Here is a 16,956-nt window from a genome sequence, read left to right as displayed (position 1 = left end):
TTTATTGTACGAATGCGGATTATGTTCGGTAGCTGGGGTATTTCGATACTTTTACTCTTGTAAAAATCAGCACTGAACGTTCGGTCAGATCGAAGCCGACCTAGCATTTCTACGAGTTTAAGAAGTTTTTCTTGTAGTTAATGTTGGCAAGTAGCCGTTCATGGTCATTTTTCGTCACGAGGCATTTTTCCCAACAAAATGGTACATAGTTTACGAAAATCGACCGCCATTTAGGCTCTTAATGGCTTAAAAATGCTGATATAGGTGATTTTCCTGTGTCAAGAGATACCTACCTTGTTTATATATATTATATCAGAATTTATTTTTTTTTTTTTTATGAAAAAAGTTGTTTTATGACATATAGTGTTAAAGTGACTTGGCCACGTGCCCAATACCTGTGGCTCGTGCAGTACTCTAAAGTTCATGCAAAGCATACATTCAAGTATATCTTCCATTCAAGCCCTTTTTTTTGCATTGTAAACATAAGTAATTATGTCTTACAAATTAAATAGTTTTATTGAAATCAACATCATTTTGTTTCATTGACCTGATGTCATTCATGCGTGCATTGATTTATTTCCAGTAAACTGGGGCTTGAAAGAACTGATATTAAACAGAAAAACATTTGAAAGATTTAAAGACTTTTACATTGAACATATAAGTTCTTATTGATAGCATGCACAACCGTTAAAAAAGACTTTACATTTTTGTTCTGCGATTTTTGTATTTTAGCTTGTTACTGAAACATATTTTGGAGAACCTGATGGACAATAGTTTGATAAGTACACAATCAAAGAATTGAGACACGTTTCGGGAAACTGGTTTTATGCATGTGTGTAAAGTTTTGTCCAGATTAGCCTGCGCAATCTGCACTGGCTAATCTTGTGTGTACAGTTTTGTCCAGATAAGCCTGTGCAATCTGCATTGGCTAATCTTGGACATCACTTTCTGCCTTGAAAATCCATTAAAGTGGAAAGTATTTCCATGATAAATCTTTGCATACTGCGCAGGCTTATCTGGGATGGCACTTTACTCACACGCGTTAAGCTCTGTTTTACCAGAACGCGGCTCAATTTAATGTTAATTGATTTTGGTTTAATGTATTTCAGCCGATGATGACCTGGATAAACTCATGGTGGAAGAAAGTGTAGACTGTATTGGCCTTCACAAGAGAGGATTGTATTGTGCTGGTCGGGTATGTAGTACAAAGTGTTTTAAATGTCAATATCCGAAATTTCCTTCAGTCATTATGATGTTTTAATTTGTTGTACTTTTTCTGTAGCGTATGGATCAAAGGCAGAGGAAATCCTTAATTTGTTTGTTTGTAGAAGGCATTTAGAAGTCTGATTGTACAACTGTTGTGTATGCTATTAGTTAGATGTAATAGTTTTGCGCTCAATCCTGTATTTTTTGTGAGTGTGAAACGTATAATGTTTTCGGCATAAGTATTTTGTATACATGCAAAAGAAAAAGATGCCTGACTTAACAACTAAGCAATTTTCTGGATCAATTACATAATAGCTCTGTTTAAATATTAAACCACAACGTTTTCGTATCACAGATGTGCACTTTAATAATTTATTCTTATTAATAAAAATTTCAAAAGTGTTGTGCACATTGGTTGCAAATTTAAAGAAAAACTTTAAAAAATGAACAGTAATAAAGAATGTAGTATCTTTTTGACTACATACGTACTTGTCAGATTATAATTTATGTTGTTATTTTGCATGGTTTGTACCCAGGACGGTGTGTTGCGACTGGTTGATGTGAAATCAAGGGATGTCAGTGTGCTAGAAGTGTGTAAAATTGGAGTACCAGTCACGTCTATGGCCTTCTCTGCAAGCTATCGCCACATGGTCCTTGGCTCAGAAGCGGTATGGAGTTTTAGTTTAAACTTATTGATTTTAGTAGGATCGAATTGATTTATAAAGATGCACTCTAGTTTGTCTTCTTTGTAGAACCAGTACTTTGTGTCTTTGCCCCCTTATTGTGAATCAAAACTAGTACCTTTCCATGGCATCAGGCAAGACACTTCATTTGTATGAGAACTTAACATGTGATTACAGGGCTCACTTCATCTGTACGAGCCTGGAACACCTGAGAGCCTGCGACTCCTCAAGAACCTCCATTATGGAGTGTTTGTTGCCATCTCCTGTCTCCCTGGAAATGAACATTGTGTGGTATGTAACCTTTTAACTCGTTCCCACTAAAAAGAAAAGTGAAAATTGCTTTTTTTACCAGCGTAAAACCAGAACAGCCTGTGAATAACGCACAGTCTGTTCAGGTTTAATGCTGTTTGCTGCTCATCAGTATCTAAGGGTTGAAAATAAGCCTCATAAACTTGAATATATGAAGAAAGGTCATACATTTAATTGGATTTTCTAAGGTATAACAAACCTAAAAATGCGTATATTAGTGGTAAAGGGTTTATTTTAAATTGTCAGTTGAACTTATATATTAGTATAAACAATATTTCTCACTTCTATTCTCAGAACACAGATATTGTTCTTGAAGAATTAGAGCTTACTTGTGGATTGCTGACATGTTTGCATGTAAAATAATCGTCATAGAATTGTCTGTTTACAGACGTGTAGAGAAAACGGTGAGATCCAGGTGTGGACGATTGATAAAGGACAACTGGTGTCATCCATTTCTGTAGATATGCCTGTGAGTACCATGATAAATAAGATGATTATTAAGCGTGTTTGGATAAAACAATTAGAATGCTCTAACAAGGGTTTGGAAAATGTTTGTACAAACAATATATAAATGCAACTGGTGATAAATTGTTTGTTTAGTAATTTAGTAATATACTCAAAATACTTAATTGAAGTAAAGGACAAGATAACGTTTTTATTTAATATTTATGCCCCCCTTCGAAGAAGAGGGGGTATATTGCTTTGCTCATGTCGGTCTGTCGGTCCGTCCACCAGGTGGTTGTCAGACGATAACTCAAGAACGCTTGGGCCTAGGATCATGAAACTTTATAGGTACATTGATCATGACTCGCAGATGACCCCTATTGATTTTGTGGTCACTAGGTCAAAGGTCATGGTCACGGTGACCCGAAATAGTAAAATGGTTTTTGAATGATAACTCAAGAACGCATACGCCTAGGATCATGAAACTTCATGGGTAGATTGATCATGACTTGCAGATGACCCCTATTGATTTTGAGGTCACTAGGTCAAAGGTCAAGGTCACGGTGACCCGAAATAGTAAAATGGTTTCTGGATGATAACTCGAGAATGCATATGCCTAGGATCATGAAACTTCATGTGTAGATTGATCATAAATCACAGATGACCCCTATTGATTTTGAGGTCACTAGGTCAAAGGTCAAGGTCACGGAGACCCAAAATAGTAAAATGGTTTTCGGATGATAACTCGAGAACACATACGCCTAGGATCATGAAACTTCATAGGTAGATTAATCATGACTTGCAGATGACCCCTATTGATTTTGAGGTCACAAGGTCAAAGGTCAAGGTCACGGTGACCTGAAATAGTAAAATGATTTTTGGATGATAACTCAAGTACGCTTTTGGCTAGGATCATGACACTTCATAGGCACATTGATCGTGACTCGCAGATGACCCCTATTGATTTTTAGGTCACTAGGTCAAAGGTCAAGGTCACAGTGACAAAAATCGTAAACACACAATAGCTTCCACTACAACGGACAGCCCATATGGGGGGCATGCATGTTTTACAAACAGCCCTTGTTAATTTTGATGCAGCCAATATAGGCTGATGATTGAAATAACAACTAATAAAAACATCCCAAATCAATTGCAGATTTTCTTATGGTTTATTTTTACTGTAAAACATTTTCAAATTGGACACTGATTATTTTACGACTGCAACAATTAAATAACAACACATTACTTAGTTAACTGGTTTGATAATACTATGTCAACATATTTTGCTTTCCAATACCGATGACATGAATATAAAACAACATATTATAAAGTATACAAAAACATATCTATTTAGTATAAAAAGTAATTAAAGTGTGGAATTGCATGGCCGCAGCGGTACAGAAAAAACAGCCAGTGGTAACCACTGTACCAGGGTTGGCTGTCATATGTGACCCGAATTGTCTTGAAAAATTATGTCTACCGGAGATGGATGAGCACCCATTAAATTACCAATGTGAAGTTATGCCATTAGCAGCAACACCGATGCCCAATTAAAAAATGTTTCAGGAGCCACAAACTAGGAAAACCATACACTTGACTGGGCTAAACCTAGTTCTACCAATCGCTAGACAGACACTATAACACACAATACCACTTATCGCTCCACCAGCGATTTTACGGAGTCCGACATTTACACACTTTATAACTAGGACAGCGATTAGACACTTTAAATCGAACAATTATACCACTAATCGCTCCACCAGCGATTTCACATTTTTAAAACACTTATAACTTGGACCAACACAATAATACCACTAATCACTCCACCAGCGATTTCACACTATTTAGGTCTGACATTTACACACTTAAACTTGGTCCATAATACTATTTATCGCTACACCAGCGATTTCACACTTTTACACACTCTATAACTATCGCTACACCAGCGATTTCACACTTTTTACACACTATAACTCGGACCAACGGTTACACACTTTTAAAAACGGACCTTCAAATATAAAGTTTTTTCCCTACGGTATTGATACTATGTTATAAACTTAAGGCTTTAATTTCTTTGACATACCCGGAAGGACCCGCTGATGGTACACAGTAGCGCAGAGTCCATTCGTGCAAATGAGTTAAGTCATTGTCTTTAAGGTTAGCCTTAAGAGATATATGTTTTAGAATAAGTAGGCATTTACCCAAAAGAAAAACGCTAATGTTACAAGTAACGCAGAATCCATTCGAACAAATGTGTTAAGTCAATGTCGTTAAGGTTAGCTTTAAGAGATATATGTTTTAAAATAAGTCGGCATGCCCAACTGACCCCGGAAAACAGAATTTTCCGCCACAATATCGGAATTAACCGGTACCGACACCAATTTAAATTTGCAAATTTTGCCGCGTGCAGAATGCCCCAACGATTGATGCACTTTCTTTTCCGGTCAATCCACCGCTCTGACTCGCCGACTCAAATTCAATCGAGGGAGAATGTCAATCCAAACCAAGAGGGAATAGGGAAGAGCAACCCGAATGTAATTAAGTTCACGTTTAACTTTGTTTCGTCATTTGGTGGAAGACATATTGCGAAGGTCATTACCCCCTAAATTGATGAAAATAATAGTTTTTTTTTCAAAAGCACGTTAGACTCAACTGAAGTCCGAAACTGGGCCCATGACATCCCGCGCATGCCCCACCAACCGATTGGTTTCGCTGCAGGGGTGCGAAGGGTAGTCTGAATGGCCCAAATGCCGGCCCAGTACGGGATCGAATCCCCGATAACCCAAATATCTGAAAAAATAAATTAAGAAACTTGCTTTGAAATAATGCTCTTGAAATCTATCGAATATGCGCGGTATACGCCCCCTACGATCATCGCCCCATCAGCTTGATGGCGGCTGGCGGGATACCCTCGGAGGCTAAGTCCGTGACTCTACCTATCCTGAAACTGTGAGTTTTAATATGATGATTATTTATCTTGCCGGACAACATACACTTTGATAAAACAGATACAAATTGGTTCCTATGACTTGGCGACCATCGAGGTGGCAAAAACACGGACCGATGCTTTTGGGTCGTACTGTGAGATAGTTAATGAGCGACCGGACGGGACACAATGCGGACTTGGGATCCTGTGGGATCCTGAGTGTAACCGGAGTACCGCGTTGATTCTCCAAGTGTGATAATTACGGCGTGTTTATCCCCCGTAATACTTATATTGGCGAATTGTAACTGACAACTGCTTGTTGCGGTTGAGACCAGTTCACTAACCCGGAAAAGACCGAAATATGCCAGCATAAACATGGCATTGAATAGAGCGTGTTCAAAGTCATTATAACACACCTTAGCTAACTGTGAGACAATAACCGCCAGCACTTTTCGTGTGATAGGCGCCCGGGTATCGACCGTGGTTCGCGACCGAGTACAGCCTTCAAGCATTTTCTTTACTACAAAAATGTTACTGATATCGTACCATCCCATATATATTTATGAATATAGGACAAGCCTGAAATGTAGGTCTTGATTGATTTAGGTGATAAACCCTTTTCGAAACAATAGGCTACAAATAGAACTACATGTTGATCCGCGGGCCAGTTGCTGATTAGACTATATGCATATCGAAAATTGTTGAACACGCTACAAGCAGAATGATACGAACGCCACAAATTTACCGACATACTACTGAACATTAACGACTGCTGTACGTCCAAGACATTCCACAGATGGTCTGGAATCGGTGTCGGCATGGGATCTGCTTCCGGAGCCAGCTCTCGAAATTTGTTTATCTGAAACCGAGATAACGCATCGCACAATAGGTTCCGAGATCCTGGTATGTGGCTTGCACGAACAATAACATTTATTTCCAAGCATCTTAAAGTGAGGGTTCGAACTAGATCCATGACCATATCAGACTTGGACATCAACTTGTTTAAGATATAAACCACCGCTTCATTGTCGCAATGAAACATTATCTTTTTATTTTTTAAATCCTCGCCCCAGACAAACAGTGCAACTACAATTGGGAATAATTCGAGAACAGTTATGTCACTAGTTACGCCCTTTTGCCGCCATAAATCCGGCCAGTAGCGTTACACCAGTGACCTTTAAAATAAATCCCAAAACCAAAACCAGACCCACCAGCACTATCTGTAAACAATTCAGTGTCAACATTGGATATCCAGTATCGGTCGTGGAAAACCGACACGCCGTTGTTATTGCGCAAAAATGTCAACCACATTTCGAGGTCTTGCCTAACAGCACGCATTATACTTATGAGGTGGAATGCTTTTGTTATGCCACAGGTGGTGTTAATTAATCTCCTACAAAACGGGCAGCCGACTGGGATCGCCCTGCAAATGAAGTTAAGAGACCCTATTAACGATTGCATTTGCTTCAGGTTAATTTTTTGTTTCTGCACAATGGAGGTAATTTTTTCTTGTAACACAACGATTTTTATTTTAGGAATCCACTTATTCCGCCAAATCTAATTCTTAGCCTAAAAGCACTATTATTTCCAGGGCCCCCTCTGTTTTCTCTGTGGCTAACGGCACGTTTAGCTTGTGCATGCAATTGATAAACGAATCCATCAGTTTGCGGCAACCTAGTTCAGATTTATCGCCTCCGAGAAAATCGTCTAAATAGTGTTGAAGCCTGCCCGATGACATTTTACTCATAACACAGAATTCAAGGAATGATGAAAACTGTTCAAATGTTTTGCAAGTGACTGAAGCTTCGAATGGTTATGCTTTTTCTACATAATACATGCCATTAAACTTTATGCCAAGTATTTTGAAATCTTCTCGCCGAACTGGAAGAAGGCGAAATGCATTCTTAAGATCCATTTTGAAAAGTTTACAGTGTCGCCCTTAATCTTGAACCATGTGAACCGCCTCATTGAAATTTGTGTACTGAGCTGAGGAGTATTTTTTATCAATGAAGTCATTAACCGAGTAACCCTCTGGAAAAGAAAGGTGGTGAAACATCCTAAAATCGCCTGGTGTCTTTTTTGGCACCAAGCCAATCGGGGAAACCATGAAATAGGAAAAGGTTGTTCGCTGAAAGGCCCCGCCATCCTTCCGCCAAAATCTCCTTATTTAGCTTATCTTGAATTATGTCTGCATTCGTGATTGCAGACTAAGTTTTTACTAAATCTATTGACTCTGGGGCCGTTATAATGCATTGAAAACCCATTTGTAAAACCATTTTAAAGGTCATTTCGATCTTTAAAATTGTAGGATGCTAAATATTCAAGTAATATTTTGATATTCACTGGCGATATTGCGAGATAAAGTAGGTCATGGTTACAAGGAAAAAACCCGTCAGGTTTAGAACCTATTTGGGGTGCCACGATTGCTCCCGCACCATTGGGGCCGTGACCGAAATCGATGCAATCCCCGTCCCCTTTGAAAACGGGGCGCCCCCGTGACGCTCATAGGGCGGGGTCGCAAAGGACAGTTAATGACCGGAGGTTCAGATCGGCATTCTGAACATGCATGTGTAAACCGACAGTAGGGCCACGTGCAGTGTCCCTCGTTATAAAAGTGACACGAGTAATTAGCTTTTGGCGTCCCCTGTCGCTCAGGGGCCCTTGTTAGCACGCATCGCCACCAAATATCATTATTGATCGTCACCAAAGACGTAGGGTGCAAGGCCTGGCGCAGACGAAACTGTTTGTAATACTCTCGCCATGCAAACCCCCCCTGACGTGATGCACACTCGCGAATTGTCCACATGTAATGCAAAATCTCTTGCACTTTCTTGGGTCGCGTGATTAAGTAGATAGACGCATAAATCAAGAAGGCGTCTGACCAACGTTCGATGTTTTGGATTTTATCCTTGCATTCCTTTGGGCGCTGTTCAAGTGTGCCCTGGGCCAAAAGTTGCAAAACACTACCGTTACAAAAAGCGGATAAATCAAAGGCACCTTTTAACAGTAAGGCCAAATAGACAAATTCGCCTCTCGCTATTTGTTGCTTTAATTAGGCTGTCACGTGCGCAGCCAAGTCATCAGTTGATAAGCGAGTTAACTCCTGACAATTGTACGTGGTTTGACCCTGATTAATAGACGAAGCAAGAGATTGAACTTGCGCATTTTCGATTACCGGGCAACTTAAAGTTGATGCGGATTCCCCGCTAACACCACACCCCTCAACGTTACGCGCATTTTTATTAGAAACAATTTGAGATGCCCGTAATATCCTTTCAAAATCTATAAAGCTGCTACCTGGGTCCGGTTGAAGGAACCCGGAATCTTCCTCCTGAGGCTCCTCCACAGTTTCCGTGTATGTCCTTTTACTTCCACGACCACGAGGCATTTTTAAGATGATTTGCGATTTAAATTAAACTTTGTTTTTTGTCGATGTGAACGTTCACACTGATAGTAAAAGAAGGAGATGACGTTTAATCACGTGATACGGAAATTGCGTAAGCTTATATTTATAGCTAATTCATTTGATTCGTACATAACGAAAACGACTGAAGTATTCCGTTATCGTATCCATAGGAACAATAAACTACAACAACAACGCTTGTTTCCGCGAAAATAAATATTATTCATTTATAGTCAGAAATTAATAAGTCTTATTGTAATTTTTTAAACTGGCTTTATCCACTTTTAATGACTCAATCTATAAATATTCACATTCACACAAATATTTCAGGCGTTCTCTATGGCGTGTAGCCCTATGCTGAACGTGTGTGCAGTGGGCACTGCAGGGGGATACATCTACTACCTTGACATGAACGATGTAGAGAATCCCCGACTTGTTGAGAGGGTACGAGTGTACGAGGGCACTGTAACCCATCTTGTGTAAGTCTTGCAGGTGTTTTTACTGTATTTTAAAATGTTTACTTAGATTGCATAATATTTCAGAGGTTCAAAAGTGCCCTGTTCTATACTAGGTGTAAATCTTCCATATGTTTTCAACTGTTTACTGAGGTGCCATAGTGATTCAGATCTATACAATGGTCCTGTAATGCTTTTTGTGTAAGTCTGGCTTGGGCTTTCACCTGTTTACTTTTAAGATTTGCACAGATTCTCCACAACCTCAAAAGGGACTGGCAGACACATTGTCTGATAGGGTTCTGCTCTTGTCAGACACATGGTCCATCTGTCAGATGCTTGTCCAATGTGAACTTCGCAATTTTTTTGTCAGCCATCTATTGTCAATAGGGGAAAAGTAATGCAAATGAGCCAAAGTCTGTGAAAAGGAGGTTTAATAAATGTGCGTAAAATGTCATGCAAGATTAGCCTGTGCAGTCGGCACAGGCTAATCAGGGACGACACTTTCCGTCTGATGTGGATTTTTGAAGAGATTTTCTGTAAACGAAAAATACCATAAAAGCGGAAAGTGTCATCCCAGTTAAGCCCCTGCTCAGTCTGCACAGGCTACTTTACGCACATTCATATAACCCCCTTTTCACAGAGCACGGCCCAAATAAAATATGCTAATGGGTCATCAAAATAGCACGTGCACCAGTACATAAGTGATACAGTGTCAACTATCACTTAGTGGGTCTGTCTCTTGGTCCTTGTCAAGGACCAATGACTGAAGGCAAATACCACATAAATTTTTAGTGTTAATACCAGTACTTATTGTCACTAGATGAAAGTGCAACTGAATCAAGGTAAGTATGTCTTGTTTGGATTTAATTAACTCCTCTGATGTTTTGATTCCTATTTTAGATACCAGGAAACTGGCATGTATCTGCTGTCTGTCTCAGAAGATGGTCATGTGTTTCTAATAGACGGTCGGGCGTCTAAGAACTTCAAACCCCTGGCACACACTGGTATAAATAATTACTTTTGGTTGTTGTAAAAACTGATATCTCTGCTTGTTCTAGGTTGGCGCTAAGGAAAAAAACTTAGTCGCCAAATCCAGGGGGGTCTGGGGGCATGCCATTAAACAGTTTTTGGTACATGTGGTATTTAGGTTAGAAACCACTAAAACAGCCCGCCGTCTCGGTAGTAATTGTACGACATTTATGAAATCCGAACATTACTTTTGTTCATTTTTTTGTTTTAGAAGAAATGCCTGAGAAATTACTTAGTCAGCATTAGACCGTCATTGCATGTCAAAAACGGTGAGACTCATAGGCGAAACCGTGAGACTTGACAGGTAGACGTTTCCGATTCTGCATTCACGTCTGCACTATTTTAGACATCCTCCGATCACGAACCTAACATTTGGTCATTTCCTGACTTTACATTATTCTGTCCGCTTTCTTTTCAAAAGAATTGTGTTAATTTCTGTGGCTTCGACTTTCCATTTTCGTTTGCAGCATCCATTTTTCGCGGAATCTGCAACTTACTTGCTAAATCGGTCTTTCAAGTCACATAGCGACCGTAAAGGGAAGTTACTCTTATCTACTTTTTAGCCAATCAAAATCGTTTTTCTTGGGAATTCAATTTCAATGCCATAACTCCGCCCATCTGATTAAATGACAATTCCATACTGGTGGAGTCGATAACGTTGAATCGTAACATCTATAGCATAGGTCATTACACGGCGCGCTTCAGTGATTCAGTTATCACCCAAATCCCCAAGTAACCCAAATGTTCGAAAAGTCTGGTCGTAGTGTAAAGCGTTACCAATTAAGACATAAGCCATGTGGATTATCAACCTAAGCGGTCGTCATTATCCCCTGGGGCCTTTCCGGTAAGGGTGTTATCTGTATAATCTTAGCGATGTTTCTGGCGATTTATGCGAATACCGATTATACGGCCTGAAAACAGGCATTTAGAGTTGTAAAGCATAGGGTCTATTTTTTTCAATCGCCAATTTCATGAAAATATTATTTTTAATCGCCAGCCAGGAATTGTAATCGCCAATGGCGATTTCGGCGATAGGTAACGCTAGCGTAGCTTGTTGTTGCTAATTTTAGTTTTTATAAGGGGTTTTCACTTTAAGTATATAATGAATTTAATGGATTGTTAGTTTAAACCTATTTATTATAGCTGGATTGCATCGAAAGCCTATGGCTTATATAAATGCTCTCGAGCGTTTCCTGGGCCTAGAACCAGTACTTGGTGTCTTGGGGGAAATCTAAAAATGCTCCCACGGTGGGGATCGAACCCGTGACCTCCCGGTCGCTAGGCGGACACCATATCCATTACACCATGGCGAGTTCAAAGATAAATTTATTTTGAGAGTTGGCTGAGAATACGTTTGGGGATAACGTTGATGCTGAATTACCATTTGCAATTCTCTTTAAGAATTTTTTTTTTGTCTTTTATTCAGTTTTACCTGATAATAGTTATAAATAAAGCTATTTGAAAAAAAAGGGGGAAATAATGTTGTTTTTTTTACATTTATATGCAATACATAATCCATATAGAAGATTAACCTGTTCTTTACAGAGACCATGCCTTCAGGTGATTATGTTATTTGTAAAGAATATTTGTCTTTGGTTGTTCTTCTTTTATCGTTAACAACAGAGTTGAAAATGTCTATGTCATGTCTAAGGACATGTCTTAATACTGATATCTCTTTTATAGGCTTAGTAAAACAATTAAACAGTATTAAAGTCTAAGTGTGTTGCTTTGATTAGAATGTGTATACTGACTTCTGCACCATGTGCCTATTTCTTCAACAGCTACAATCAAACTTCTTTAACTTGAGATCTGAATGTTCAGCAATAATTACATCCTGTATATAAAACAAATAAAATTTATAGGCAATACAATTATTAAGATGTGTTTAAATGTATACACCTATACTTAACAAAATGAATGAAATAAATCTTAGGGAATATCAACTTTGTTATGTACGCTTAGTCCTCCTATTGACATGTGTTGGCAACATATCAACTTAATCCGTTTGCAGCGATTACTAGGTGCGAGCGATTTACCACTGTCTGATAGTCTTGAAAGGAGGTGTCGCTAACCTCCTCATGATATGGAGGGAAAATTTAAATATCACATGGGAATAGGCACTGACTCATGTGCTTGAGTTATCAATTCTCACGTTAAAGAAGTTTTTTTCTTATTGTGGAATTCATGATTTTGCAGAGACTATAAGACTTGTTTGATCAACTGTAGGTATTTGATATTATGATGCTCGAGTTATAGAAGTTTTTCTGGTCTAAAATTTAATTTCTCAAATTAGTGTGTGTATTAAAATGTTTATTAAACTTGTTTTTGCACTTTAAGATTGTTGTTTGTCTCATTTTTGTTTTTGTAATGTGTTTCATTTTTCTGAGTTTCCTAAATGCTTACTTTTTTAATATTCTGCTTCTTTTGATTGTCTCACACTGTTGTTAAGTTAGCATGATAATAGGAACACTGGTTGAAGTCCTCTATATTGGAAGAATATCTCGGTGCTTTGCCTTTTATCTGTGTCTGTTCTCTTTCATAAACAGCTCATATAACTAGAGTTCTAAAACTACTGTACTGTTGCCTGTATTAATGATAGATGTACAAATAAGAAAATTGTTGGCACATGAGCTTTGAATTGCATTTGCAGATATTTGAGGTTTAAATCTTTGTCATTGGTTTATGCATAATATGCAGTAATTATTCAAACGTAGATGTTGACTTCTTAGAAGAAAATAAGCACTATATATGTTTCTACGTCAGATACAGAAGTTTAAAGGTCAACCCTCAAGCCATGGATTATGAGATGATTAATTATAAGAATTAAGTGTCTATGTAATAGATTATGTTGTTATTCTTTTATATAAAAAAAGCAAAACAACAAACAATTACCAATGTCAGCATGTGTTTTTGCAGTGTTTGATACTATTTGTTGTATTTGATTTTGGTATTCCAATACTCATCAATAGCAAACTTTCAATAATCCGAGTTTATGAAGCTTTGGCGATTTCATTTCACATATAAATGGCTCAGCACAGAACATGGTAAACTCTTTTCTGCATGCATGTAAAGTAGTCTATGATTGATATTTTGTGTTCTTACATAATTGTTTTGTTCAACAACTGGAAGTAAATGATGCTGTAACATAACAAATAAATTTTAACAATTACAATCATAGTAACATTACTTGTTGCTCATTGGGACATTTGGCTTGATGATAAATTAAAATTCTGTGTTGCTTGTCACCCCTTTAATGATATTCGTCTTCTTGATTTTAAACTTGATGTTGATATTGATCATGTTATTCATATTAACATGTCAGCCTCTTAGTAGATTGTAACCTTGTTGCTTTCATTGATCATCTTGGTTGGTCGTAACTTTCATTGTCATTTTCCCATCTAAGTTGATAAACCCCTTGTTAATGTTTTCATCCACAGTCAATTCATCTTCGTTATTTATATTTGTAACTCATAATAGTATCCTCTGACAGTCACACATCTTAATTGATTAAATACCTCTATTAAATGTCTTATCTTATTGTAATGTAAATACATAAGTTGCTTGTAACCTGAAGGGATGAGGTCATTAAGACATCTTTGTCAATTAAACCCCAAAATTTTTGTTCACAGTCAAACATATAAGTTGATTATATGATTGTTCTCAAACCGGCCAATGTACCATCATTTCATTGGCATTATCATAGCTGATCAAATTTCCCCTTGTTTTTCCTATTTAAACACCTTATTTGATTGACGATTGTAATTATCCGTTTTATGTCATTGTCTTATCTTAGTTGATTGACGATTGTAATCACCAGTGTTATGTAATTGACACATCATAGTTGATTGTAATTTCTTGTGTTCTTTTCATCAATGCACGGGCTCTTGGAAAACAAGGCTTTATGTGCAAATAGTATCATCCCCGATTAGCCTGCGCAGTGTGCTTTTCCAGCTTAAACCCAAAGTGTTGTCCCTGATGACCCTGTGCAGACTGCTCAGGCTAATTTGGGAAGACACTTAACTCATAAATATTAATCACCGTTTTCTCAGAGCACGGCTATTTAATTGTTTGTTACCTAAGAGTGTTTGTTTGCCTAGGTATGAAGGGTGAGGTGCAGTCCCTTTCGTCCTACACAGACTCTACCGGAGCAGTTCATGTTGTAGTCACCCACAACACGTCTGGCAATAAACGCAGCGGTGCGACACACATGACAACATTCTCTGTTACGGAGGAAACTATGAGAGGCAAGATTTTGGGTTGCTTGAATGAATTTCTTTATAGCCAAAAACAAATTAACTAAAATTTGTTAGTATTTTGCATCTGTATGTACTGGTCCTTTGTAGATAAATTACAATAAGAATTGAATTTGTATTTTTGGTTTTTCATGAATTACTTAAAAAATATATTTAAAGTAGGGATGCAAGAGGTTAACCGGTTAACCTACCGGACGACCAGTTAACCGGTTACATTTTCGGCAAAAGGTTAACCTTGAAAAATATATTTGATTATGTGTTTTTTTTCATCGAATAACTTGTACGTTTTTACTTTTTTCGCGTGACATACTGCCAAATTGCGCTGGCGACTAGTTAAAACAACATGCCGCACAGTCGACGGTAATAAATAACGTGTCAACAAACACAGCAATAAATCAATACCTTTATGATAACAAATAGGGGTACGTTTTGATAATTGACACCATTGTTTTGTTTGACTCGCGAAAATTTAACTAGCGAACTGCGGGAGTGGGGGCTATTAGCGAAGACGTAATTTCCACGTTTATCGAACTCGCGATAAAAAACAGTTTAGACAATGCACGGCTTTTTTTGATGTTTTGTTAACCAATATCCAACACTGATTGCTCGCTAAAATACCGTGTTTTATAAGAAACAATTTTCTGAATAAATGCATTCGTAGTTAAAATCTTGTCGAGTAAACGTCGTATTTGCTTCTGAGAAATTACTTTCATTATTGTAATTTACGTCACCAACGATGCCACCATTACCGTCCGAGGTATGGAAACACTTCAGAAAATCGGCAGACAAGAGCACTGCATCTTGTCTGTTATGCAGTGCAACAATTCAACTGCATTGCGGCACCTCAAATCTGCGAAATCATATAAAATTTAAGCATCCGTCCGTTGACAACAAAAAGGCCAGCCCGGATGTGTCAAAGCAACAGACGTTACACCAGGTTTTTGCCCCCCGTCCTTCGTCGAGCGAGACGATCAACCAGGCCCTTGCAAATTTCGTGGTCCAGGCATACGTGCCCATGATTTATTCTGCAGACAAAACTAGAAACTGTGAATAAAAAATTAACTCAGAATCTGAGTTTGTGTTCTTTATTTTACCCACATTTAAATGTAAAATGAACATTAAACGATAATAATTCGGCTACAGACGCTAAAATGCAAATATCAAAATAATTGAAAATATGCAATTATCCAATAAAGCGAGATGCGGATTCGTTGAAACACATGGCCCTCTTTACGTCAACCAGAAAGGGAAAAAACTTGTTAATATAAGGTCAATTTGAGCTTTAAAAATGGAAACATAATTAACAAAGAAACACACCTTTTTGTGAGCGATATGACGCGAACGTAATATAAGCGGCCCAATGAAAAATAAAATAATGACGCAAGCGATCTCAAATTAGAAATTACTTTCGTGTCTATAGAGCGGTTCGAGCGGTATGACATTTTTATATACTCTAACATTGAAACTACCTAAAGCATTTCGGTTAACCGGTTAATAACCGGTTACGGCAAAAGGTTAACCGGTTACTGATTTTTGTAACCTCTTGCATCCCTAATTTAAAGTGGTACATTTTATAACAATAATTTTGTGTAGATTTAATGTATTCTCTCTCTGTTTTGTGCTGCTTTCAATTGGAAGTTTCTTTCAAAGTGAGTACAGCTCTGATATTGTTTTTGGTGCAAATCCTGTGTAGTTTTACATGTACATGTTAACATAATCATCTGCACAATATTAACATACATGAAATGCCCTGTAAGTCAATGTTTTATTGATAAAATAAAGTAGTACAGGTACCTTTAATGCACATTTAATAATGTCATTGGCTACTGCATTTTAGGAAATTATTTGAAAGCGATATCATTTTCTCTTTAAGCTCAACAATAGTTTGTGTGCTCTGAAAAAATATAGCAAAACTAAAAGCGCTATTAGCCAATCAAAATTATGGTGGTATAAAAAAAATATCTTTGGCTTTTAAGCGCTCTGTAATGCTATGAGATACCTCATATTGAACATTCTTGAAATGAGCCTCTCTTTGGAAAACAGTGGTTACTACATGTGCATTAAGTATTGTCCCAGATTAGCCTGTGCAGTCCACACAGGCTAATGAGGGACAAAACTTTCTTCCTAAACTTGATTCTTGCTTAAAAATTACTTCCTTTTAAACACAGAATACCATACAAGTGGAAGGTATTGTCCCTGATTAGCCTGTGCAGAGTGCACAATCTATTCCTGTACGACACTGTACGCA

The 16,956-nt window shown here is 37.8% G+C and overlaps 1 protein-coding gene across 15 annotated transcripts in view; it reads left to right on the top strand.

Moving 5' to 3' along the window:
* Positions 1 to 16,956, top strand: part of LOC127841058 (cilia- and flagella-associated protein 43-like) — a 96,173-nt gene that overhangs the window by 15,393 nt on the left and 63,824 nt on the right. For all 15 annotated transcript variants that reach the window (XM_052369584.1, XM_052369587.1, XM_052369597.1 and 12 more), the window contains 7 exons: positions 1,110 to 1,195; positions 1,743 to 1,874; positions 2,067 to 2,180; positions 2,587 to 2,667; positions 9,302 to 9,450; positions 10,327 to 10,430; positions 14,553 to 14,699. In XM_052369584.1, coding sequence (XP_052225544.1) covers positions 1,110 to 1,195; positions 1,743 to 1,874; positions 2,067 to 2,180; positions 2,587 to 2,667; positions 9,302 to 9,450; positions 10,327 to 10,430; positions 14,553 to 14,699 — 813 coding nt within the window. The remainder of the gene's footprint in view (positions 1 to 1,109; positions 1,196 to 1,742; positions 1,875 to 2,066; positions 2,181 to 2,586; positions 2,668 to 9,301; positions 9,451 to 10,326; positions 10,431 to 14,552; positions 14,700 to 16,956) is intronic.

Source organism: Dreissena polymorpha, chromosome 8, assembly GCF_020536995.1.
Source record: "Dreissena polymorpha isolate Duluth1 chromosome 8, UMN_Dpol_1.0, whole genome shotgun sequence".
Lineage (NCBI taxonomy): Eukaryota > Metazoa > Mollusca > Bivalvia > Myida > Dreissenidae > Dreissena > Dreissena polymorpha.
The sequence above is the reverse complement of the archived record's forward strand: the minus strand, read 5'-3'. Positions and strand labels throughout refer to the sequence as shown.